At 37.1% G+C, this 27846-nt stretch overlaps 1 protein-coding gene across 3 annotated transcripts in view; it reads left to right on the top strand.

Moving 5' to 3' along the window:
* PCSK5 (proprotein convertase subtilisin/kexin type 5) overlaps positions 1-27846 on the top strand; it is a 228560-nt gene that overhangs the window by 49456 nt on the left and 151258 nt on the right. For all 3 annotated transcript variants that reach the window (XM_064403772.1, XM_064403773.1, XM_064403774.1), the window contains exons 4-5: positions 21163-21306; positions 23559-23635. In XM_064403772.1, coding sequence (XP_064259842.1) covers positions 21163-21306; positions 23559-23635 — 221 coding nt within the window. The remainder of the gene's footprint in view (positions 1-21162; positions 21307-23558; positions 23636-27846) is intronic.

Below are 27846 nucleotides of genomic sequence, written 5' to 3'. Positions count from 1 at the left end.
TTTTTCTTCACAAGTACCACTTCTTGTAATTTTAATTTTATAGGCTAGAAATAATACATTTATATTTGTATGATATCCATGGCAAGAAGTTACAAGGGAGAATCAGGAAATCTTTCTCTTTTGAGCCATCACAGCACTTAAAAGAACAAAAAGGTTATTTTCTTCTGACTTCCTTCCCTCAAAGCAAGGAAAGTTGGACAAAACCCAACTTCTTTAGCATAACTTCTGAATCTTGAGGCATCTGTGCTGAAGAGTAAAATAGAATTTTTTTTTTATATTTTTATTTTTATAGACTAATCAGCATATGAAACTTTACCAATCCAACTGTTACTCAAAAGTGACCTACAGAATCAGGTCCAGTTTGTTCAGTATCAAAGGAAAAAAAATTACTAGTTAACATCCTCTTCAAAATTTTTGCCATTCCCAGAGCTCACCTTTGTGCCATCATGTTCTAATCTAAGAAATCTAATACATTTCTTCTCTTCCACTGGTGCTGACAAAATAATCTATTAGCCAATAACTGGATGAACTATATACAGTCAGTTTGGTGATTTTGGCTGAAAGAGGTTGAAGTCGGCTGTTCTGTATTTTTTTTAACTTGTAGCTAACAATAGCATCTTCAGAATGACCGAGGTGACTTTGTGCCTTATCAAATTCACTGTACCTGCCAGTTGTTTAAATGAATTTCTTTATCTTGTCTGCATAGGAAACTATAGAATGTAAATATATTAATATATATTAAAAAAAGAGAGGAAGTAAATATATTTAAAAATAGAAATACTTGCAATGTTGTGGTTAATATAACTAACTTCAGTAGACTTCAGTCTACTGATACTGTTGTTGTTGACCATTTCTTTTTGTTCCACCCTTCAAGAAGAGCTTCATAATGGTAGGCTGAAACTGGAATCACAAAGGCATAGAGGCACAGATTTCTGCAGTTGTTATTTACCTCTGCTGTGATGATGGGCTCCACTGGATGGGGCTTTTGCATTTTTTAAAAATAAGGAAAACATTTTGGATAAGCATAATGAAAACACTAATTTTTTTTAAAAACCTCTGAAAACATACTCAAATAGAAGTTTGTAAGCCTAAGAAAACATACAGTGCCTGGCTGTGCTGTTTCTCCAACAGGTTTATGAGACCTAGTTCTCTGGGGTTTTCACAGAACTGGAGTGAAAGGAGAAGCAGATCAACAAACGTGAGGTGTTTTAGGGCATTCAAGGTGGAAGAGGATTATAGCAGCAAGGAACAGTAAAACCATGTGACTGAGCCATAGTGGAAATGAACATTTACCAGTTACTTGGTGAATAATAATAAAGTAATTTCTTTAATTACTTTATTATTAATAAATATTATGTGGTTATTAATTAATAATAACCACACAATTATAGATGTAGAGTGATATACTGGGGTTTTTAGAAAGCTCTTGAAGGTCAAAGATTTGCTGAGAAGCCTCATCAGTCAGTATTTATTGGTCATCAATCATCACATTTATTGGTGTATTTGCACTGTAAGATTTCTGATATAATGTAATTCATACTGCTATTGAGAGCAAGCCACACAAGCTGCTATGTACTGAATTACTTGCATGTAGAGCTTGCTGCCTTGAGCTCTGATGCTGAAACCAAAACGTAGGGAAAATTGCTTACTTTTCAGTTTCAGTGAGGACTGTGAAGCACGCAATGCTTTGAGCTTCAATTAGATGTCTGGTGAAGCCAGTTTACCTCATTTCTTCAGAAAATTGCTCCAGTATGCTACATAGTGCTCTCCAGTTGCAGTTGTGAGTTCCCAGGTGAGCAGTTCATTTACAGGGAGGGACAGACCCTTCTACTCTGACACAGTTGACTCTGGATGGCAGCCAGAATGGGACTAATAAACCTTTATCAAGAGTGAGTAATGTGAGTTTCCAAAGGTCTGTAGCCATGAAATAAGATGGAGGTGATGAGTAAGACAGGTGAGTTGCCTCCCTTATGCCACTGCTGAGATCTGTAGGGAGTTGGCTTACCTTGTGCCTCTCCTCCCAACTTAAGCAAGTGTCAGAGCACAGAAAAAAATTTTACTTCCCTGGCCTTGCCATTACTGAGGACAGACAGTTATGGTGGATGGGACTGTGAGAGGAGACAGAGGAACAAAGGAAGGAGTGACAGAAGCCTGACAAGATGGGCTGGAAAGGGGCGAAGGGAGAAGAAGAGGTCACAGTGGATCTGAGTGCTGGCCCAGGTACAGGGAGACAGAACTCAAGGAAGAATTTCCTCGAGTTTTCCTTGAATTTTACCTGCCATATGCTAACACCACAGCAAATGAATGTGTGTCACTCTCCTTTTTGACCTACTAAAAGTTTGTTTGAGAGCTAAGGAAAAACCTCACTCTTTTTATTGCCCTGCCAAGAACTGTTTTCCCCTTTCATCTGTGCAGTGAAGCCAAATGGTTGTTCTTTCCGAAGTGGCATGGCATGCTTGAAAGTGTTTTGCATATTTTGTAACTTGGTTTGGTTGTTGCATGCACTTTCATATTTTTGGGTTTTATTACATGAGAAGATCAAGCTTTTGGTGTTCTGTAAAGTTAAGATGATCTGTGACTTAACTTCAGCAGAAGTGCTGCTAGAAAGAGCCACTCTGCCTGCCACACGTTACCTTGCAAATCTGCCTGTGGAAACACGTACTTTTGTTGTTCTGTGTGGACAAGGCAGAACAATAACATGAGGTCAAGTAACACACAATTTCACCTAAATTAATTTCCTTTTGGGAGACAGCAGCACACTTTAGGTAATCAAAAAGCCTGTAGAAGTGGATTTATCCATACCTGCTGAAAAGAGATTTTTAATACAGATAGTTTATCAAGATTAACAAATAGTTTGACGGCAGAACAGACTAGATAGGCTTTTTGTTCTGTTCCTTTGGGATATTCTATTCCTAGATAAGCTTACCTGGAAGTGCCCAGAAAACACAAAATGGAAGCCAGCACCATCTGTGGGTTGTGCCAGCATTTTCACTGAAGCAAGAAGAAGCAATACGAAAATAATTTCCATGCTTGCTTTTCCTGTGTGTCAAAGATTTGGTAATACATCATATAGCAAAAGCACACATGCCTCTGCGTACTTACTACTGTGATTGTATCTTCAGAGGCAGAGTATCCACTCTTATCTTAACAGAATTTATTTAACTTTTTTTTTTATGGGCAGCAACTGAGTTACATTAAGAAACTGTAGGTACTTGTCTGTATAATGTTCTTTGTGAAATATCACTTGTGTATAATACTGTTTTCCTGCACTGCCTTTTTCTGAGCAGTTTTTGCAGTTAGTAAGGAAATAATAATGCCTCAAAATCTTTGCTGAATTTCTAATGATGAATATCTGATTTTAGTTTTTGTACGTCTTACTGGGGCACATTCTATATTTCAGTTTTTATCTTAACATTGCACTTCAGCAGGAAAACCGTTGATATAAACAGAGATATGTACTTACCTGGAAGTACATTTTTCCTCTTTACAAAGGAGAAGGAATCACTGCTTTCTAAGAGCAGTTTTCAGGAGCAGCTGTATGGCTAACTATCCACTTTTCAAATTTTTAAAAACCAACATCAAGTAATGTCAAATAGCAAAACAATTTCTTATGCCACACAGTACTCAATACGCTATTAATTTACTTGGAAAAAAGGAGAGGTAATTTAATTTATAGAAAAAATATTGATTTGTTTCAAACTTTATATCTTGTTTTGCTGTTGAAATTACAGATGCTTCTGGAAAGGTGTATCTATTTAATTAATATTTTAAACATTATTTCATCTAAAGATCAGGAATGCCAAAATTACCAAAAGTATACAACCACAGTGCAGAATTAATTCTGAGACTTGCCTGTCTTGTGGTCAGATTGATAAGAATGAAATAGTGTGACATAGTAATATTGCCCTTATCAGAAGCATACTCATAAACCTATGAGACTTTTAGAAATTTCTGACGCAAACAGTTACTATATTACTTCCCAGTCAAGAGGCAAAAATTAAGTATTATGAAAGTGTAAGGCAATTTCCTACCCATTCAGCACATAGGATCAAGGAAAGTCTGGATAATGCTTTTAGTCATATAATGTAGGTACTATTGTGAGGGGCAGGAAGTTGAATTTAATAATGCTTGTGGGTTCCTTCCAACCTGAGATATTCCATGATTCTTTGAGGAGAACTTGATATGTGTCAAAGAAGAAACTGGAGAACAGTGTTTGGCTCTAGGATGTTACATCTTGTACTGGTTGTTAAAAATCAGTATGCCCATTTTAACTGAACACAGATTCCATGTAGACCCCGTGGAAGGAGGTCATCAAAACTCCAGCTTTCCAGATTCCAGTGTCTGTGTTCAATTTTGTCTTCCTGTATATCACGTGAGCAAATGTTGTCACTAAAATTACCAGTTTGCAGAGCTCCTTAGTTATTGCTGAGCCTTTTTCAACATTAATTCATGCTCCTTTTTTGTCCACATTTTAAAAATACCCACAAAGCACATGCAAACCGCTCCCCCTCCACCCAGCAACAGAGGAAGCAAATGCACTGAGGACAGACACGTCAATGAAGTGCATTCTGCACTACTTCATTAAATGTAGGTCATCCTTGGCATTACTTTTAGATAATTCTGATGTAGTGAAATCTCTGCTGTGCATTACATGTGCTACTCAAGCCCTGTGGATAGGATTTTCTGACCAACCAATAAGGAGCAGATAGCAGGGACTACCAGTACAGCAAATTCTATCAGTGCCATTTTGGAAAGAAGTCCAGCAGCTGTTTGCACATCTGCATGACTTCTAATAAGTTTCGATGAAACTTAACCTGAATAAATTAACTGAGCATTTTGAACAGGAAAGTCTGACAGAGCAAGACCTCAGGTCTCCTCAAGGAGATGCAGATAGGGCTCTTTGAAAAATACTTCAATTCTAGTGTGTAGAGCAATATAAGCAGTATCTGTTTTCTCTTTTGCTGAGATTATAAATTCTCCAGAACTGGCTGTTTCAAAATTAACTCATTTCCAGCTAACAGCAGGAAAGAGTGTAGTCAGAGAGAGGAAATGTGCAGGAATGAAGAGCCTCAGATATGCCCAAGGGATTAAAGTTTAAGGTGTTAATACTACTTTTGTCTTACCTTTTATGTAGTGATAGAGTTTATTAATCATGAGTAGCATGCCATCTAAGCATTTTTCCTGTCTTCATTGATTTTTATGTGAATTTCTAACAGAAAAAAGTAAGTTATTTTCAGTTTTCAAAACAGTTTGAAACTATATTAAACCCATGTAGTATAAGCACAATAGCTTAATAGGGGCAGATTATGATAGACTAAATATGAAGTATATAGCAGGCTTTTCCCTGTCCTGCATCTTTTGGACAAGGCAGTTTATTAGTAAACAGTAAACTACTGTTTGGGAGTAAAAAACTCCTGGTTTGGCTTTAGTGAATACCAGTTCCTAGTCATACAATTGTATTTGGAACCAGAAATCCCATTTAGAAGAAAAAAAAAAAAAAAAAAAAAAAAAAAAAGATAAGTTAAGCAAAGAAAAATAATTTCTGAAGTTACAAAAAAACTCTTCCATAGCCTGGTTGAAGTTTGATTCACTTTTTCTCATTATAAGTCTCCTGGTCTGGCTGAAAATAAGCTGCTTAGGAAAGTTTGTTAAATGCAAGCTTTCACATGCCATGTTTGGATGAGCTTTATATGATACCAGCTGCTGAAGCACTGAAATCCATATACCCGTTATTAACTAGGAACTCATCTACACATGAATTTAAATGCAGACTAAGAAATTAATAGAGCCTACTTAGAAGGTGTTACAGCCCTTGCTTCTTGGTAAGGAGCCAGTCTGCTGACAGAAAACATGATACTGAAAAAAAAAAATCCCAATTCTTGTAGACCACTGAATTTGTGTTGAAGAATCAAGACCCTTTTCTGATGATGAAATTTCCCAAGACAGCACACAAGCTTGAGGCTCTGTGTTCACATCCTACCACCTACAGTATCTTTGCTCCTAGCTCCTCAATTCTATCCCCATTGTTTGCATCATCTCTTATGAACAACAGAGAAAAAAACAAAATAACAAAAAAAGCAAACAAAAAACTCCCAACCAACTAAAGAAAAAACACGAATAAAAAACTCAAAAGAAACTAAATGAGGATAGATCAAAATTTTCACTAACAATACTGAGGAGTTGGATTGGTCCAGCTTTCTTGAGGATCTTGACCCTCAGTTTATGGTAGCTGTCGTGCTAGTTTTCATTTAATTATTAGATCTATTTGCTACTCTCACATGGTTGTCCTTTTTAAAACATTTCCTCCTGCAATTTCCATTTGCTCCCACTCCAGACTGATGATGGAATACTATATAAGAGGATAAAAGCATTCTGAAAGTGAAAGCATTATTTTACTTTGTGCCTGTCCTTTGAAAATGTTTGCCCAGACACAACGTTGACCCATCATCATTGATACCAAGCAATGAGAGAAAACTAAGTTCTGAAAAATTCCTGCCTTTTAAAGCCACTCACATTGGCATGAGATGTGGTCTGCTTTTGCTGTCTGGCTGCTGCTGCTCCACCAATATTGAAAAGTTTCAAGTATTGACCTCATTGTGTGAAGCAGCTTTGATCTTGTTTGGGACTTCAAACACAGTGATACCCAAAGACCATATTGTGCATTGTGTAAACTCTAACCACAGACAAATTCCAGGGACTACTTCAGCATTTATTCTTCTGAATTAATCTGCATGGGTGGCCAAACACACTTTTTAAGCTTGGTTTGTTACTATATCAAGGCCTAGAAAAAATCTTCACTGGTCTCAATATTTGAATGATTCACACACAAGATTTGTCCCATGGTCTAATTGGAAAAATCTAACAAAGCCTGAGCCATGCATCTCTTCTAATCTCCTGGCATGCAGAATTTCTATAATATGAGTGTGAGCATGAAGGGAATGGAGGTTATGAGCCATGTTGCCTCCAGGCAGTCACCAAGTAGCAGAGGTCTCCTGATGCAGTCATGTTCTATGGGGAAGGACAGGGACAATTTACATGTCAGTATATGCGTTTAGATTTTAAAAATAATAATAATAATAAAAAATTCTAACTTATCAGTTACTCTAAGTTATTTCTTGTAGGCATTTGTCAGTAGGGATACTACTAGGAAATGGATTCATACAGGAAAATTCAGTTAGAAGGAATGCATGCAATGAGAGTATGAGATGGATTTTCCCCATTTCTCCTTTTGGTGGCAAGGAGATTCTAATCACACTGCATGCAGTTGTTAATTTGATCCATGTGTTATGTTGAGAGAGGCAAGAAGAAAAGTACTTATTGTGTATTGAAAAGTTCTCATTTAGAATACTGTATCCATGTTAAATCCTGGCATCCATAAGTCAAAGGATGAAAGGTTAAAGTGGCTAAACAGGGGAAAAGTGGCTAAATAGAGGGAAAATAACAGCTGTTCATAAGAATAAAAAGAGAGACCTTTTATAATAAAGTGCTACCTGTAATGATACTGTTACTGAGAATATGTGCAACAAAGTATACAGGCACAGGATCAGATCCCATGCACCTAACTGGAAATAGGCATCCACTTGAATGCATTGCAGGTCAAGGACAGATTAAAACATATTCCTAAACTTAATGTATACTTCAAAGTTCTGTTGATTTTTCCCAGAGTCCTCGAAGCCAACATTAATTGGCTGCTAATTGGCCCAAATTTTGTGTTTTAATAATGTCATTACATTCGTTGGTTTTGTGGATTGTTTTATGTCAAATCCTCCATCTCTAGAGGAATTGATGAGGGTGTCTGTAACAAGACTGAAATGGTTCTTCAGTTGAATTAATAGAAAATAATAATATTTGTTACTATTTTTACTTCTTATTTATTGTTGTGTAATATTTATATTACACAACATCAAGGTTATAAAATGAAACCAACTTTTTTCTTTTTTTAAAAATCTCTTTTACTTGAAAACTCATATTAATAGCAGAGCAACCACACAAACCCATATTTTTCTGTTTTAAAACAATATCTATGTAGTGATGCTTATCAATTAAAATTTCTTAAATTAATAGATTAAAATTTCTTAAATTATCTAGAGGTAATTAAAAATATTTTTTCAACATTTTATTCAACTTCTTTTCAAAAATGTTGTCACCCGCTCTTAAATGTAGATGTGTTGCATTAACTTTGGCATAAAATAAACACCATTGCTTTCCAACTAGTTTTCAGAAATGGAGAGACTGGGTGTGGGTGGGCCTCATTTCTGGTTAAAGTCAATTTAACAGCATAATTCTCATCGAGTTCAATAAGAACTTTCATTAGCAGATTCATGAAGAGTGAAATTAATCATTGCTGTGCTGTAAGTCTGGTGGACTTCAATAGGAACTTTCACAAACGTACTGATACCAACAAATTATAGATTCTTTTAGATTGCAGGTGATAAATTCACTAGACCTGCAAAATATAAGTACTTTGTGCATATACTGTGTATACAGTGCTATGTATAAGTATTCCTGAGTATATTCCAACTTAGAAGGTTTGGAGGTGCAAAACTCAGCCAAATAAGTGCTCCTGCTTTTGGGAGATGAGCAAGCCCATTTACTTGTCTGCAAAGTTGAATGTATTCTCGTCCGCTGCCCTAGAGGACTTAAAATGCCAGTTTATATTTTTGGGAATAGTGAAAGTGAGGCTGTATTCTGTAATTTACATCATAAATGGTGGTGATGGGCAGCCACTTTAGATGTAAGTAAGATGTCAAGAGTAGCTCAGAGATTACAGACCATGGGTCTTGTGCAAAGGTGGAGCAGAACAGGTGATGATTTAGCATCAGTCCCTCTTCTACCTGCCTGTTGGCAACATTAGAGGTCATTCTCCACCTGATAACCCAACAGTCCATCAGCAGGCTTTCATGACCTTAGCCGCATATCTCACGGCTGTAGCCCTCATTCCTGCAAGATGTCAAAAGGGGGAAAAGTACAAATCAACTCATTTGGATGTCTCATGTCAATTCCGTGGTTAGATTCCCACAGCTGTGAACTGACAGGTGCATTTGAATGGCCTGCTGCCTCTCTAAAGACACAGTGAATAGATTTCTGCTCAGTGCAGAACAGTTTGACTAGATGACCTTTAAAATCATCTATTTGATGTTTGACATTCTTGCTTAGCATATCTAATTGAGATTTAGTCATAGTAGTTAATGTTTCTATGTGTATTTAGAGTGGAGTTATTCATTATATGCATATATTTAAGCCCACATCCAACTGCATAAACTGAAGTGTCCTTGCAAATTATTTGAAAGTAGTTAAATAGCAGAAAAAAAGCTTAGTTCTCCCATATCATACTTCTTACTGAGGCTTCAGTGGAGTTCCTTATATTGAGATACATTAGTCTCACAGAAATCAGTATGAGGATCTGGACTCCTTTGGTTAATTCTCCTTTGGTTTGATTGAGCCTTTTCTTGATGATTAAAAATCTTACACATCTTAGTTGCATGTTTATCTTGGTCTGTACTTACCTTGTTAGGCCATTCTTTACTAGATTAAATAAATATTCCCCCTTTAAAAATATAATTGTGTTGAGTTATTTGTATGCTGCAGTCAAGTCATGTCTTTACCCTCTCAGATGAAATAGGTTCTTTAAGCCTGTTAAGAATCACCATAAATTGTGTTTACACCACTTATTTCAGACAAGAAGCATCAAGAAAACAATCAAAAGCTCAGTGTTCATTCTCCAATAACATACTCTGTAAAACTTCAATACTGGACACATGAATGCATCGTTCCAGAAATAGCATCATTGCTGTCATTAAGAAAAATGTCTTAACCCACTTTTTGGTACCCCACTGCTTAACTATCAAAGAATAATATATAGCTTCACAGAGTATCTTTTTGAAGCTATAGGTGACTGTCTGCCTTAGATCTTAAATACTTTCCACTATTACTGGTTTTCTGTAGACTAACATTTTAAGTCTTGCACTCTTAATTCTATAGGCATAATCTTTTGCATGATTTTATATAAAACTATATTACAAACACTGCTTAAATAGGTTCACTTTCATAAGTGATCCAGATCAGTGTCTCTGTTGCTCTCTGTACTTTCCACCCCACAAAGTTTTCTGTCATCAGATTTGAGAGTGTGCTATATAAGAACACTATTTCAACTTTCCTGAACTACAAGTAAACTGTGGAGCCTCTTAAGATTTGAGATTTAACAATTGCACATGCTAAGTAATGTTTCCTTGAACAAACTGTATGTTAGGATGTCATAATGGATTCAAAGTGCAAACTGATATTCCAGATTTTCTTCTAGCTTCCTTATGAGTGGTATGTTAAGTCCTAACAGATTCATAACATGTCTCTAATGGACCCAAAGACCTCACTACAGTTTTTAAGGAAGCAAAAACACTTTTGTAGCATGGTTGTTTTAATGGTAGGACATGGAAAAATGTAGTTTCCTGGAGGTACATTGTATTTCCCTGATAATCCCCCCTTTTGCTTGGAAGAACATTTCTGACTTTGTAACATATTTTTGTGCATTCATTTTAAAATCATATTTGCAGTTAAACAGCAGACTCTTCATAGGAGAAACAAAGAGGGAAAAGATGTTTCATTTACAGCTCAGATTTGAAAATAGAGTAAGCTGAGATAAGAAAGGTAACTTGACAGGAATCATAGAAGATAACGATGGTAGGAGAGACGAGGGAGAATGCAGAAAGTGTTATAACAAGTACAAAAAATATTTTGTAGCTATAGTACCGGAAAAAGTGGTGGATACAGAGGAACTGTCAACAATCATAAAATGAAACCATACCTTTAGTTTACTTATGATTGCATATATTTTTTCCTTCTGATGATGCTCTAATCATACCATTCTTTAGTTCCTTCTTTGAGTGTTTTCTCTGCAGACTTCCTGGATTTGTAAAGATACCTGCAAATTCTGGAAGTTGTCATGAATAGATATCATTTCAGTGCAAAGACTGCGTTATGCACACTATAAGGAAATAATCACAATGAATGTGATGTTCCTCTGTTTGCTGTTAGACAAATTGCATTTGATATGGATATCAAGGTGCATACACTGAGGTTGTATATTTTCTCTGTTTAAAGGAATTATTCCTATAATATTAGTTCAAAACGGTGTTTTCGTATTAGTTCCATATATTCAATTGCTTTATGTGCAGGTGGGAGAAGTTCCTTCATAGCACTGCTGAGATGAATGGAATCTATGTGTCTTTAATCCTAAAGTCAGGATTTAGATTAGCAGCAGTTTGCTGAGACCCTTAAAGCTCAAGAGACATCAGTCTGTGTCCAGTTCTCCATAAAAACAGTGTTTTCAATTACACTGGACTTCTTCAGAACCTTTCCCAGTATCTATATTTTCTGAGACAGCTAGAATCCTGATGCTGTGCTGAGATTTCTGTAAGATCCTCTGCAATTTTGACAACATTTTTACATTCATTGTCTATTTTGCACAGTCTTTCTTGCACAGCTATGTCGTAAATCTCTGGACTAACCTTGCTCAACATTGCAGGGGAACTTCAAAATTTGATCATCTGAGTCAAATTTCCTGAGATGATAACAAGAATAATTGTGTGATGCTTCTATCTTATGCAAAACTTTTTGTTGCTTCTTTGTTGGGTTTCGTTGATGTTCTTTCGTCATGATGAGTAATCTTTCCTTTTCCTTCCCTGGCCTCCCTAGCTTCTCTGGGCTAGTTCTCTCATTTAGACGAGATCATCTCAATTGCAAATTATAACTATCCACCCTCTCTGGTGGTTTGGCCTTATCTTCCCAGGTTTCAGTTATGCTACATAGTGGGTCTTGTATTCATCAACCCTAGCACACTCAAATGGTGAAAAGCCGATTGATGCCTACAGCACTTAATTCCCTGCAGGCAAGCTAAAATAGCAGACATTCATCTTAGTCTTCATTTCTACTGTTAATGAATTTTCACAGCATACATTTCCAGTGTTAGATGAAACACTTTTATAAGGCTGTCTAAGGAGGGCATGAAGTGATTTCTGCACTTGTGTCTCAAGAGAGTGTTTTCATAATCCTAAAGTTTGTCCTTTGGCAAGTTAAAATCTCTGATATACCTGAACAAATAATGGATCAAGGCTACAATAACCTGATGGCTGTGGTTCTTAGGGAGAAGGTTGCTAGGTGTCAAGTAGCATAGATGTTTATTCCTATACTGAATGCACTGTGTAACAGTTTCAGCCTGAGAAACACCACACGCATTCTCCATTTCTAGTAGTGGAGTATGGAGTTCTCTTCATATTCTGACCCAGAAGTGCCCTGTATTTCCTACCCGCTTTTGTCCCTTGAGAGAGTAGGACACGTGTCTTTCCTTCAGCCTCCTGAACGTCTGTTGTCTCACATCCCTCCCTCTCATTGTCCCTCTGTCCCTCCTTCTCTTCCCCCGGGACATCCAGCCATTGAGACCAGATGTCAGCAGGGTATTGCCTTATGGATCAGAGGGACCAGAGCACAACATAAAATAGAGACAAAAGGACTTTAGCATTGCTAGAGTCCTTAAAAGTTGCATACAAGCATTCGGCGTCAACATCTCTTCACCTTTTTCCTTGCAAGTCCTCTTATTCCTACAAGTTCATAACATTCTTAAAAAAAAGTTTCCTGGTCCATCCCATATCAGTTCCCTACCCATCCCCAGCATCCCAAAATAGTATATTCTTCTTAAGCACCACTCTTCCTTTTTCACAGTAAAATGAAGAAAGATGGGAAAGAGAAGGAAGTGGATTTGTGTAAGCCCCAGGCTCCTCCCACTCATCAATCAGTCTCTTGGAAGATTAGTGCTTAATTGAAGCCATCTGCTCAGGGCCTTCTTTCCACTCAGTTATTTCAGATCTGTAACATATGTTTACTCAAGGTCTAAATAAAACCACCTTCCTCTTCCAAGCTCCTTAACAAATGGTGTAGAAGTAACGGTCTTTTACTTGAAAACAGCTTAAAAAGTAAAATGTGAAGAGTCTGTCTTTAGTAGTGTGGTAGGAATCTTTAGGAACTTATGAAAACTCTTTTTTAAAGCGATGTTTGCCATCTCTCTCTTTAATTGTTTTCTTCGAAATAATGAAAATACCCAGTCTAGCTTGAGAGAGAGTGGGAGAAACTTGTTCTTACTAGAGAACTGCAACAGCATGAACTGATGCATAAATAAAAAAGGATCTTTGGACTTCCTGTAAAACTGGAGTGTTTTTCTTTCTTTTTTGTGATTTAGAAGGGGTCAAATAAAAAAATGAGTCAAAGGCCATGTAAAATGGTAAAATGGAAAGCATTGTCTCTCTGAGGAGTCATTTGTGCTTCATGAGTACTGAATCCCCAGGCTTGGTGGTGCACCACTGAGGCTGTTCTTCCCACATACTCTCTCTAATTAGTAAAAGAAGTTCCATACTTTTTTTTCATACACAGGACATTGGACAAGGGAAAATGCATTTTCATGCTAAGTAGGCTATTTACATGTTATTGATGGTATCAATAGTAGCAGTAGCAGTAAGTCATTGGACAGTGATCTTAAGAGAATATGGCCACATACAGACATACATTTCAATGCATGCTTCTTTCCTTCTGGTGTTTTTTTGGCAGTAATCACAGGAAATTGTTTAATTTTTTCTCTCTTTCTGCCCAAAATGTTCTGCATGCTGGTCTTATATTTCTCCCAGTGCTTGTCAGGGAGAGTCCATACACTGACACATACCTTTCATCATATGACCTTTGACACATGAGCAGTGATGCAAGAACATACCAGGTGCACCAGGTCTAATACGCTATTTATTATTATCACTTTGTTGTTGTTGTTGTTGTTGTTACAATATTGTAGTGAACCTTTCTCAGTGGTTTTAAAAAGTTTTTAAATGAAACTTTTCATATTTGCCTCTTAGTGCAGGTGGCAGTACATGCACAACAGCCATAAGGAACCATAAGGCATTTTTAGCTGCTTTTCTTTCTCAGCCTTGAAGGAATCTCTCCTGTTGCCACCACATGGGGAAGAAACAGGACTAGAGGCAGATGTCCTAATGGAGGCACAGGTTATGGATTGTGTCAGAGGAGGTGATGTTAGAGGCAATCGCAGCTGGGAGAGAAACTTTGCTGTCTGAAGTCCTAGAAGCAGGGGAGCTTCCCAGCCCTGAAAGAGTACACTGTCATCAGCCTGTGTGAAATGGGCATAAAGGGCTTCCCTAAATTAGTTCCTCTTTAAGCCAGCACATAGAAAAAAACATGAATATTGATTTTAAAAAGTGCCAATGATTAAAAAAGTGATGGACTTGTCTTGAACAAAAATTTAACATGTTATGAATGGTTCTATTTTTGTTAAGAATAGCAGTTTGGTCAGCGCCAAAAAGAAACTATTTATGAACTCCTTATTTTCCACTGCAAAAACCCATTTGTAAGTTACTCTTTTCTCTTTATAGTCATCAGATACTCTTATGAAGTAAGAAGCCCTTTCATATTGATTTCCGTTCATTTTCATTGCTTAAAGAGGCAAAAAATAATGTATCTGGGATTGTTTTATTGGCCTCTAAGTGTATTCTTTGTTAATGAATCAGTGAAGCTTAAAAACCAAATTCATCTCTAAAGTAAATTAACTAGACCCTCTGAAGTGGCACAAGCAATAAATTGGAATTAAATATTTAATATCATGTGGTCTTGAAATATTTCTCTTGATGCAGGTACAGATTAAAAGAGTAGCAATTCAGCAAAGTATGACTCTAGAAGTTGGATGATACTTCATGCAAAAGAATCTTGTATTTGAGATTAATCAGGCTCTATATTATCTGCCTGCTCCTGCTAGATCATTAGAGATCATATAGATCATAAACATATAGTGTGCAGCAACAATCAGAAATTACTTAAAGATGTAACTCAGAAGGAAATACTTTTTGTATACAGTTATCAAATGCTGTTTGTTATGGACTATCAGATTATGCCTGAAAAAAAAAATATCTGTAAGTATTCATCCTTCTAAAAATTCTTCATTAATCATCTTTTTTTTGTGATAAAATAATTTTTAAAAGTCAGAAATACATTTTAAAAGAAGCATTATTTCAATAGTGTGTTTAGAAAATGTAGCTTTCAAGTGCTTACTCTTGGCTTCTTGGAGAAGCCAAAAAGTCATTTCAGTAGATCACGTTGCCTTATGCCCATTTTAATAAGGACCCTAGCTTTCCAACTGTCTTGATTACTACCTTGCTTGCTTCTTTCATTCCCCTTTAAAATTGAATAACCTGAAAAGCATAATAAAAATATAGATGATTTCCCTTTTTTGCAGGAAAGGAGAGAGTAATTGACAAGTTTTCACTTAAAACACTGCACAAATCTGTACCTCAGAAACCTGATTGTAGCATTAGCATGTCCCCTCTATTAAAAAGCATGATCTTTGCTGCCTGTGCATTTGCCTGGACCAAGCTAGGAGTGCCAAATGCCTCACATTACATTCCTGTCACAGAAGAGGGAGATAGTAATTCCTTTAACTGCGCAGAATGTCAGAATCAGCCCTGTGTGTCCCCTTTCTCTCTGCTTGTGTTGCTCAAGGTCAAGCCATAGGTCCTTGACTGTCCTTCCTCTACAAACGATCTTGTGCAGCTTCTGTCTTCTCCGTGCTTGCAGGTTAGTAGCTAACAAAACCCTCTGATGCAGAGAACATGACTGTAGTATTTTTTTTTCTGTCTGTGTCAAAGGCCATTTCACTATGACTCTAAGGAAACCAGACTTTGTTGTTGTTGCTGCTGTTGTTCTTCTCAATACCCAGAATCTATCTTTTCTAATCCCTAAATGGGATCTAGTATTTCAGAGCTTTCCCATGGTCGGAAGTATATGTACTCTAACACTAAGTGAGATCCAGGACTTGTCAAACTCTCAATTAGTCATTCTGATTACCATGTTGTGTTTCTTTATATCCCCATAGATAAGGACTGGATCTTGCCAAAGAATTCCTTGTAACTCAAAAACTACAAGAAACCAGTGCAGTGAAGTCGTGAAGACTTACAGAGGGCAGAGTATGCCATTTCTGAGAAACTGCATGTCACAGAATTAGAAACTTCTGTTTCTACTCTGGTTTTGTAGACTAATAGGCATTGCTAAGCAAGACAGAACAGAATTTTACAGTTATTATTCTTGTAATTTTATTTTAATCTCTATAATTCCAAAATATTTTAATTATTGATATGCTCTTGATTCTTCAGTTTAGCTGTTCAGTTTGTTCCTGATCCCTAACTGGATATACCAAGACTCCAACTACAAAAATTAGTCAGCAGACACATTAAGATAATGACAATGACCATCAGGTAGTTTTTACAGACATTTCAGAAAATAAGTGTGTCTTGGTTTGAAAAGACAGGTATCAGCTAAGGAAGGCAGGAGCCTCCCCTGAAACAGAAAATGTAAACCCCCTCCCTCCGAATTGTTATAATTTTGAAATTAACTGGGCTCTCAGGCAAAGGTATGGGAGCAGGAATAACAGTTCTTTATTAGGAAATAAAATAAAATAAAAATAAACAATGCAGTAATACAAAACAACACTGGCAGAGTCAGAATCCAATCTGACAACCTGTGGGTCAGGGTGTTGGTAGCAGTCTGATTGAATGGTGGCTGCAGACCTCCTGGAGTGACAGGTTCTGTTGAAGCAGTGAGCCTAGTCTAGTCTTCCTCTGAAGATCCAGTGGAGAAGACAGCTGCTCCTCTGGGAATCCAGTGGAAAAGGCTGACTGTGGTCTTCCAGAGCTCTGATTATATCCCGGTAGGAATGCTTGGCTCCTCCTTCTGGGCGTAGCTTCTCCCAGTAGGATGGTGTAATTTTATCAGTCATGCAGTGACACTCAAAAGCTTATTAACGGAAGATATCTCCCCTGAGGGAGGATGGCTTGTGGAAGAGATAAAGAAAACTGCCCCATCAGATAAGAATAGAATACACGCCCCCATTTCCAACCTAAGACAAAGCATGAGAATCCATACCGATATCTGATACTGACTGCAACATGCAAACTTCAGAAAATCCTTCTAAAGTTATGTCTGTTTGTTAACTGTGAAAAGGCAGACTTCCAAAATGTCTGTCCAAAGGTATAAAAGATATATCTAGAACAAGATATATTTTGTCTTTTAATGCTCAGAAGTGTTGAATTTCAAGTATGGGAAAAGTTCAATATTTGAAATTTTTCATACAATAGCCCTTTTTCTTCTATGTTCACTTCAGAGGTTTTTCTACCTTGTACATGGTTTTTATCACTAACATTTTATCACTAACATTTTCAAATTAAACATTCGAAAGAACAACATCATGCTTTGAATGCCCTTTTAAAATCTTAGTAAAATCTTCAAAATCTTAGTAAAATTACTCTAAATAACTGGGCAAGAGTTTGTTGATTCCTTTTGGTGTTTTTCTCAAGGGTATGGATGAAAGCAATGCATGCTGAAGTAGTGTTGATTTAATGCAGTTGTCTAGTCATAGTACAAATGCAGGAGATTTCTGAATTACCGTAATTGTTTTGAGAGGCAGAAAATACAGTAGAATAGAACAACAGTTCAAAGATTGACAGATGTAATAAAAGCTTACTGTATTTGTACATGATCATGGCAAAAGTTTTTATTCTAACAAATAAAGTTCTAATTCAAGTAAAATTTCCAAAAAGAAAGAATATGGAAAATAGATTGAAAATAAACCATAAAATTCAGTATTTGCTCATTGATACAAAATTCAGTCACTCAGGATAATGTAACATTTATTATCATGGCGGATGTTTAATGGTTCTTTATTTGGGTAACACTGCAAATTGAAAAAGTGCTTCCAAATTAATTAAAACCAGCCCTCTGCTAACAACCTGACAATGTAATTCAGATTGGTGATAGAGAAGCAGCAGGTGCTTAAAGAAAAATTATAGAATGGAACCCAGGAAATTTCCTTGCAGGAAGTGTTTTTTGAAGGAAAGAGGAATTTGAACCCAATCGAGCAGCTAAGCACCACACAACTGCCTGTTCACTCCACCAGCAGTGGGATCAGGGAGAGAATCAGAAAGGTAAAAGCAAGAAAACATATGCATTGAGATAAAAAGAGTTTATTAGGGAAAGCTAAAGGTGCACACAGTAGCTAAACAAAACAGGGAATTCATTCACCGTTTCCAAGGTTTTCAACCATCTCCATTGTATAAAAATGACTTGGGAAGGCAAATGCCATCACTTGGAACATTTTCCCCTACCTTTTCCCCCAGCTCTCAAGTAGTGACTGCATCCTATGATGTAGTTAGTTGAGGTCACCTGTGTCCCTGCTGTGTCCCCTCCCAACTTCTTGTCCACCTCCAGCCTCCTCACTGAGTGAGTGATGTGAAGAGAAAAAAAGGCTTTGTCTCTGGTAACCACTTCTAAGCAATAATGAAAATATCCCTGTTTTATCCAAACTCAGTTCATCACAAATCCTAAACAGCTCCATTACTAGCCAATGTGAAGAGAATTAACTCTATCTCAGCCAAAACCAATCCAAGGGGACAGAAAAGAGTGCAAATGAAGCCAAGTAATACCTGGCATATTAGATGCTGTTGTATGTGGAGAGGCATATCTATACCGTATACCATAAAAGATAGTACTTGAGGAGAAATTCCACTCTAAGATTCAAAGTGTTCTTGATTAAAGACAAATCAGACTGCTTCAAGAGGAAAATGCCCATTCTGGTTCATCTGGAGAAATACAGACTCAAATATGAGGTAAAGTCTAATTTGTGATTAAAATACAGAAATCTTGGATCAGATGTTGAATTAAACAAAACTGGTCTTTCAGTGGTAAAAGACAGTACTGGAAGAAAAAAAGTAAGGCTAGAAACAGCGGAGAGATTAAAAAATGCATAAATAAATAATTGAATAGAAGAAAAAACAGTAGGGAGTAGGTGAAAAAACCCAGATGCTCTTCTAAATGGGACATGAGAAGTTGTTTTTTATTGTAATGATAATAATTGAACTCTTCATCTGCTTTGAACTACTCCCATTTGGATGCTTCTTTGTTACCTTTACATTTTGTATCCTATGTTAACATACGCTGTGTACTAAAGTTAGAAGTGGGCTTACAGTTACAACTGCTTTACCCTTCCTTAATCAATTTGACTTCATGTGTCTCTTGAAAGAATCATCAGAGCACACAGTAAGGCAAGACATGTGTTTCATGGTTGTCTCCATGCACGTAGCAAAGGCCCCTTCAGTCACCACCACAAAAGAAAATATTCAAGTAAGTGAGGGCAATGGACTCATTAAGGGAAGTATTGGTGACCTTCTGGCAGAGATCCAAAGAGCTTGCAAAGGAATGGGGATTAAAATACGCATATGCTTGTTCAGCCTGTGTGGTTTGTCTCGTGTGAAAGTAAAATAACAAGCTCATCCCCTAGGAAGAGAGGACAAGATATTGAGCAAAGCAGCTGAGGGTCATTTGACATTCCAGAAATGGGGATAAAGGCACAGTGTAATGGTCCAGTAAATCTGACTGGAGGCCAGAGCCAGGAATCCTGAATGCCTGTTGTAGCTTATCCTGTGGCTAAAGGCTGGTGGTTCCATCTTCCTGTCTCTTTGTCTTCACATCAGAAAATGTGGAGGATGATATTAAAAACTTCAGCAGATATTTTCTGATACTTAATTTAGTAATATTTTGAAAAAGACAAGTGTAGCTGGAAACGTTAAATGTGTTTAACCATCTTGTTTGTACATTAGAAATCCTCATGTGTACAACTATTACATTCAGACAGCAAGTTTACACTGTAATTAATTTCATAAAGCCAGCAGCATGAGCATTTCCAAGCAATACAGAGAACAAAAGCTACACATTCCTTGGAACTGGTCCCTGAAGTCCTTTGTGTGGGGATGGATAGACAAAGAGAGACAGATATTTGTGGGCATAATGGAAAAGCCCTGAGAGAGACTTTATATTATGTATAATAATATAACCTTGCTCTAGTAATAACAAATGACCACTCTTAAATCCTCTGATTTGGGTGGTAAAGTGGAGAACAAGGAGGAGGAGGAAAATTATTATTTTCTAGGAATAGGTTTGCTAATGGAGACTGAGAAAGTTTGCTGTCTGGAGAAGACTAAGTCAAGGTGGACTACACCCCTCCAAATCTGTTTACTTCTTAGAAGTAGTAGAGTGACAAGACGTGAGGCTGAAGCGGGGACATGAGGTGGAGAGACAGGGATTGAGATGGAGCATGGTCTACAGCCACTGTTGTTATGATACAAATTTCTTCTTTAATTTCTTTTTTCTTGCTCCCACCCTTTGCTTTTATTCTTCCTTGTACCCCCTCTTTTTTCTGTTTTTGCCTGTTACTCTCTCTGAGCCTGGCAGAGCTGCAGGAAAGCAGTACTGATGAGAGAGGCTCATTGAACTAATTTCACAGGGGAGGGCTGTGCATGTGGATTAGAGATTGGCTAATGGGGCATTACAAATACCTGAGGGTCATGTCTCATTGCCATGGCAAGCCAGATTTCTTCAGACAAACTGGGTGCATTTGTGTCTTGGAAGAGGCTTTCAGCTTTAATGTACGCTAAACTTTCCTCCTCCATGATACTGGTCTTGGTTGCTCTGAAAGCTGTACCCCAGGCTGCTGTCAATTAGCACTATCTACAATTAATCCAACCCCCTAAGATGCAAGTTTTTCAGGGTGGTGTTTTCATTACAGGTTCTTAACTGCGGCTCATCTCCTGCTGATACTGCACAAAACCTGCCAAAAGCCTTCTTTTGTAGATAGAAATGAATCTTGATTGGTTTCCAAACATTCTGTCAAGAAATTGTACACAGCATATAAGCTCTAAAAAGCAAGGTGTTTTTTTTTTCCATTACCATTTCAGTACAGGCATTTGTCTACTTTCATCCACATATGGTTTGGTTTTTTGGAAAAAAAAAATTTCAAATATTTCAAATTCAGTACAGCTGAATGCTTCCATTTGTGTTGCTTAGCATGAAGGGTAATCAGAATGAGAAATAAGTGGGACTAGCAGTTCAATTTGCATTTTTTAAAATTGGTTTCTATCTAAATAAATGTGTTGATGTTGTATAGTTCCTATTCAAATCAATTATGTTCATGTGCAATTTTAAATAGTAATGTTAATGAAGTAGGATAGTATCTCAATCCCTCACTGCTCAGTAATCTCCAGTATACAACATCTTTATCTCCTCTTCTTTCTCCAGCACTGCAGTGACAACACCCACCATTGCCAATCAGATATGAATATAGTAGGTGCTTGGAAGAGAGGTTACACTGGAAAGAATGTTGTGGTCACCATCCTGGATGACGGCATTGAAAGAAACCACCCAGACTTGATGCAGAATTATGTGAGTGTCCACAGGAGCCCAGATTTCCTGCTTTGTTATTACTCAAAAATAATTTGCTGCTTCTGGAAAGATGGAGAAAGAGAGGAGGGAAGGGAGAAGAATCATACAAGTGTTTCCTCAAACATTAATACCAGTTGGAGGAAGGAAGACAGTTTTTGATAATATGTATTGTTTTAGTTAAGACTGTGTTTCATCTGAACGTATTTAATATCTGGATGCCTCTTGTAGCTGAGTCCTGAATTTCTGAAGAGCTGGAACCAATTACTGGATATTTTTTGTGTCTTCTGCAATTTTTTTACTTAATATCTTCACACTCTCTGAAATTAGAAATGGAATACAATGCCTTTCAGCTAACACATGCAGTTGAATTCCATATTTGGCCAATACATTTAGTCTGTGAGACAGAAGCTTTTCTCAAAGACAGTAATTTTACAGTAATCCTTCCATGCATTAATTTTTAAACCTGTTTATCATACTGCTAGAAACAATATGAAAGGAAAAGTATGTGACCTTTCATGATTCACTCAGTTAAGAACTGAGTATAGAATATTCTGTTGTAGAATATTCTTTCTAATAAATTTTTTTTAACTCTACTGAGTCCCCTCACAATTTGCGATAGAGCTGCATCTATTGTTTTCTATGCTCTGTGTCTCACTTCACCTAAGGAGGTTTCTGTTTGCTCATGGTTCACCATATTTAGATGACTGATTTAATCTGTTTTGGAAGCTGATAACATAAGGAGAATCTTCTTCTCTAATGGGTTGCTTCCTGTGTTGGTGTCAGAGTTTGAAGCTGTTCAGAGCATCAGGTCCACATTTTGCTGTAGTGATTTGTTCTATCTTTTGGAAGTAGGCATTGGTTGAAGGCATGTAACTGTGATGACCTTATGATTTGTCTGAAATAAAGTGTGCAAGCTGTACTTCTACACAGAAGTACAAGAAGAAGCAAATATATTTGGATTGAACTGGACTGGTGAAGATGACCAGTGCAAGGCATGCACATACCTTCGTTCCCATTACAAATGTAGATCTTGTTAAAGAGCCCTAAATACAGGCTTCTTGCCAGCAAGCTTACTTCTTGATAGAGCATTAAGGGATTCTGACAAAAACATCTTTAACAACCCATTAAAAACTACAATGGTGTCCACAGTTCAAAACCACTTATTTTAAATTAGCCATATTTGCATATGTATCCTTCCCTATGGTACATGTGGAACTCAGCTTGGAGGATGTGAAAATAAGTGGGGGGCAATTGCCCAATGTTTGATCCTGTCACATGACACATCTTTCATTTCAGTATCTTAAATTATTTAAATAAAGCAGATAAAATTTTATCTCCTCAGTGAATTACCCATATTGTACCATGTCACCTCATTCCAGTACTGCCCTACTACTGAATTGAAAGCAACTATTTATATCCTTACCACTCTTCTCTCCCTTTCCTGATGCCAGCAAGGAATTCCCCAACACAAGCAATACACATTGCTTGTTTGATCACAAATGTGTTCTATATTATCAGATTATAGGTGATGGGGCTGCAAATAGGAGTATTTGAGGTGGATATGTAACTGGTTTTGAACAAACAAGAGTTTAAAAATTGCTGCTTGCCGTGTCAACACTCTACATGCTACTGCATCTATTAATGAGAGCCATACAAACCCGCAGCTGTTCACTCTATGAACTCTTTTCAGCTGTAAGAACCATGATGAATGTGGGACAAAAAGACAGATATCTCGCAGATATTTGAAACAGTTATACTCCCAAGGAAATGGGGAAGCAGTTTGTGTTGCTTTCCAAGATGTAATTTTATAACAATATTCTTAAGAAAATTATATTATTCTTATTTCTTGAAACAGTGGCTGAAATTTCAGTTATAGTCGTGAAGATAATTTTTTGGATCTTAAAAAATATTCAGCAAAATCTCAGTTTTGAGAATGAATTGTCTTAACTTCCTAAAAGTTCTTAGAAGAGATGGAGTCTTCTGGTTAAATTAAACACCATTTTCTATTTCATCCTTAGTGCTGGACCTATACTTTTTCAGAGCATTTTTTATCCTTATCTGTTTTCCAAAATTAAAATAAAATATATAATTCCTGTATATAATGCTTTCCTAAAAGACAGTCACCATAAAGCCACTGGAATATTAAGTTAGCCTATTTACTGTTTTGTAGGAACCTGCTAATGAATGTATAAGTCACAGGAGTAGATGGCTAATTATTTAGCACCTGGTTTTCTTTCTTCTGTTGGATACAGGATTCGCAGGCCAGTTTTGATGTAAATGGAAATGATTTTGACCCTATGCCTCGATATGATGCCAGCAACGAGAACAAGTAAGGCACTATGACACCCTTTACATTTTCAATCTGAGCCATCAGATAGAAAGTACCAATTAGTCTATGAAACTCTACAAAACTTTATTCCTCATAAAACAGAATGATCTGCATTAAAATCTTTGTGAAGTACATGTTTTTGTCTTTTCCGTGCACACATATGACTCTTTGAAATCATTTGAAACTATCTGAAAACACATAAAAATTATTCTGAGAGTTCTGGGCATGTGAAATGAACCATTTTCAATCCGTTTGGGAGGCAGAATATATGGGATGACTTGTTTTTCTTAAATAGAATTTAATTGCATTATTAGGGTGTTATTATGTGTTACAACTGTCCTAGTTTCTGAGTCTCTTGAACTTTGCAGAATTTTTTATTGAAGTAGGCAAATCAGTGGAGGTTGTTGCTTTTTTTTTTTTTCCCTGCAGTGATGTGATGGAGATAAAATGATGGAGATTTTTCATTTGGAGTTAGATAAAAACACAGAAATAAGAATTCTGGCAGGTTATATCTGTGTCAGATGACTAGTTGGAGATATCTCAATGAATGACATATTTCTCCTTCAGAGTTCTGCTTTCTGATATTTCTCATTCCAACTTGGTCTTTGGATGTGCTCTAGTTAAGGCTTGGAGAAAATCAGACAGGACACTTCACCTCATAAAGTGGGCCACCTTTCTGATCAATGGCTATTTGAGGGCAGTTATTTGTTGGTAACATTTTCTTAGCTAGGTGGCAGAAAGAAACACCTTTCTGTGGAATTGCATCTTTTGAAGGAAGGAGAATCCTCTTGTTATCAATATGTTAACTATACATTTTGTTTTCTTGAGGTTTGGGCTCTTGATTTTTTTATTTTTTTTTTAATTGTGAAAAGCATTTAATGCTTTCTGCTCACAGAAAAGAAACTGCAAAGGTTGAAACCTTGTTCTTTATACAAGTGAAATGCTTTGGGTGTTGTGTTGTTTCTTTCCTACAAACAGATTTTGTCCAGAAAAATGCAGGAGGTGAAAGCTGGGAGTCAGCTACAAAACTTAGCATTGATTTAACTGCAGAAACAATTTGGAGCAACCTAGGATTACACGTAGATGGGAGAATCCTCTCCTGGTCAAAACCTCCTTCATAAAGGCAGGAAAAGCTGTTACTTCATAAGAGGATGGGCTGAAGAACAGGGCCTAGTTACTTGCCATCTGCAAATACTCTTCAGCTGAGCTGCTATGTCTGCATCGCAGCATATCCCTCTCTTCTGCTGTCCAGCACACACCTATCCCTACAGATACTTCAGGGATACATCCTGGCTCATCTGTGAGAAGATGTTCCTCTTCTTGGACTTGGGGTATAACAAGGGTACTGTTAGAGACTTCGAAATTTCAGTGCACTTTCAAGGACTTCTGGGTGCAGGAAGAAACCACATACCTTCACCTGTGAAGTGGAATCTTTTTCTTTGGCTGAATACTAAAGTTAATTTCTTACAAAGCATGTCCAGAAAAGGGAGTCCGCTTTCTGTTTTATTAGTAGTTAAAGTTTTATACAGGATATAAATTTGGACTGCTTCTTTTATATCCTTAGAGACTAAGGGATTTTAGTTTTCGTACCCTGCCTCCCCCTTAAGTACTTCCACTGCCCAGCCTCCAAGATTCTGCAGTGAAATGTGGTGATAGGAGGGCAGAAGCTGTGCTGTACTGAGCTTTGTCAGTGTTATCAGGAGGTACAATGTCAGTGTAGAGTCAGCTTTTAGACACCAAGGATACATGAAGCATGATTTCAGTGTAAGATTACTTGGCAGACTAACCTCTACTAAGAAATTAGAAGCTCAGTGTTTCCAATTAGCAGACACACAAAGTGTGATAATAGCAGCTAACCACCTTTAGTTTTTGCTGCTCTTGCCCTTTTTTCCTAGTTGCCCCTAGACTAAACAAGAGTTAAAACACTGCGTGGGTACTGAAAAGCACTACTAATAGCCTGTCCATATTTTTTTGTATCTAAAATACCTTCAGAAACTGGGGCAGGAATTCAGACTGTCAAGCATACATGGCCATTTGGCACTAGTTACTCAAGCTGTGTCAGAAGTCAAGCTAAGCACAGGCAGGGGACATTCTGAAAGCCATGCATTACAAAGACTTCATACTGTGTAGATCAGTTTGATTGATTCCTGTTTCATGCAGTAGCAGCTGAACAGACAAAATTGCTTTATAGTGATTTGTGTTTTTCAGTGAAGATGGGATGTACAAATGCACTGTCATTTTCATGATGATGTAGTTTATTCTGCCTCATTTTAAAATCCAGTTTTAAGGGATGGAATGATAGAGAGCAAAAGGAATTGCTAGAAAAATAAACAGGTGTCTGGGCAGCTCTGCATGCAGCTGTGAAACATCAGAGTAGTGGATCTCTGTCCTAGCTTTTCACTTTTAATTAGAGTGAAGACTTTCTGTTGCTGAGACTTATTGGTGAGTAAAAAGGGGCAAAAAAAATTAACTGAAGATTGCTTTAGTGTGAGCACCAGAGTGGCACTTTCCAAAATTACATTTTGGAAGTTCTGTGTTAAATCTTCTATTAGGAGAACAAGAACCTAGGAAGAAACATTAGACTAGTCTTTCAAGGCTTGTAGTCAAAATGGGTGGGATGATAGTTTCTTTAACTACTATGGTATGTAGGCATACTGCCAAAAATTTCCTTTGGTTTCTACAAATTGCCAGCAAATCGCAAAGCTTCTAAATGGTACAGACTTACACTACAGCTTCCTTTTGCTCAGAGGCAGTCAGCTGTGGATGGAGTAATTTGTCCTATGCAAGGCATCTTGTTTTGGTTTACTGTTGTATTCTTTTTTCTGTTATTCCACTGCTATTTGTTAACATCTATGTTTATAAAACTAGTCATTATCAGTCTTTGGTCTGTAACAGAATGCAAATGGGATCACTGAAATGGTACTGTGCTTATTGTATAGCCTCAGGAATAAAACAGAAATGTTCATAGTATTTTTGATTTTGACCAAACAAAAATTGCTTCTTTTGTTTCATAAGAAATTTCTTAGGGATCATATTTCAAAGCTTAGGTTTTACTATGGGTACTTTTCTAAAGCAGAGGGAGTTCTAAAAACACTCCTTTAAATAATACCAGTCGACTTTATTGCAGTTCTTATTAAACTTACATAAGAAAAAGTAAAAGTGAGTTGTTATTTCTGTTTTGGAGATACTGAGTCACTCTTTGGATGCCTCTTCAACATTTTTCAGTGATGCATCCCACTACATAAATAATTTATTTCAGTAACCTCCTAAATTGCTTTTTAATGAGTGTAAGATTTTTGAGAGACAACAATTCTTGTCATTCAAAAGCTATTAGAAACAGAATCTCTTATGTCTAAACTTTTCAATATGGGGAGAACCTCACAGCATTTCTCACAAACAAAAAATTAGTGAGTTGGTGAGTTTCAGTCCTGTTTGATCCAACACACTGGCATTATTTTGCCATGGCATCCATTATGATTCATTATTACTTTCCTTTGCCAATCACGTTAATGCAGATGCCCAATAAAACGCCAGTTTTAATTTTCTTCACAGAGTGACAAACTGCTAGTTTTATACTCTCTGCTTATGGTGAAGGCCAGTAGTACATCCAGAGTCATTTAATCATATTGGATGCAAGATACTTGACAGGCAGATCAGCTTCTGTTTCTGTCTGGATAGTCAACAGAAAAAAAATTGAAAAGCTTTATTGCCTGCGGTGACACTCTTCAGTGCAGATACCTGAAGAACTGAGCACAGCAAACACTGAGAACCTGAAGTCTCTCACTGGTGACTTGAAAGATCGTTTGAAAAGGTTCCCATACCAGCAGTGTGACTGAAAAGAATGCTGACAACTGGGAGTATCTTTCTATGCAGTTTCAGTGCTGGTATGCACCTGTTGCTATTGATTTTAAATTTGCTGTATTATGTGCTGCAGACAAAGCAGAAAGGAAGATAAACTATACAGAGAACTTCTGCTGCATCTTGTGCTTTCATTTGGAGTAAGGTATCAGCTCTTAGGTAAAGGCATTTTTTTCAGATGGAATCTCAATTGTGTTTGGTATTCTTCTGTACCCTGGCTTTTCAACATGATGTTCTCCTGCCTCTGGAGGCTGAAGAACCAAAAGCGTGAAGTGGTGTTGTCAACTGGCTGAGTGTGGTCTGTTTAATGCCAGAAAAGTGTCTCTGATAGCACAGAAATACTCGTTAAGGAG

Source organism: Passer domesticus, chromosome Z (assembly GCF_036417665.1).
Source record: "Passer domesticus isolate bPasDom1 chromosome Z, bPasDom1.hap1, whole genome shotgun sequence".
Lineage (NCBI taxonomy): Eukaryota > Metazoa > Chordata > Aves > Passeriformes > Passeridae > Passer > Passer domesticus.
The sequence above is the reverse complement of the archived record's forward strand: the minus strand, read 5'-3'. Positions and strand labels throughout refer to the sequence as shown.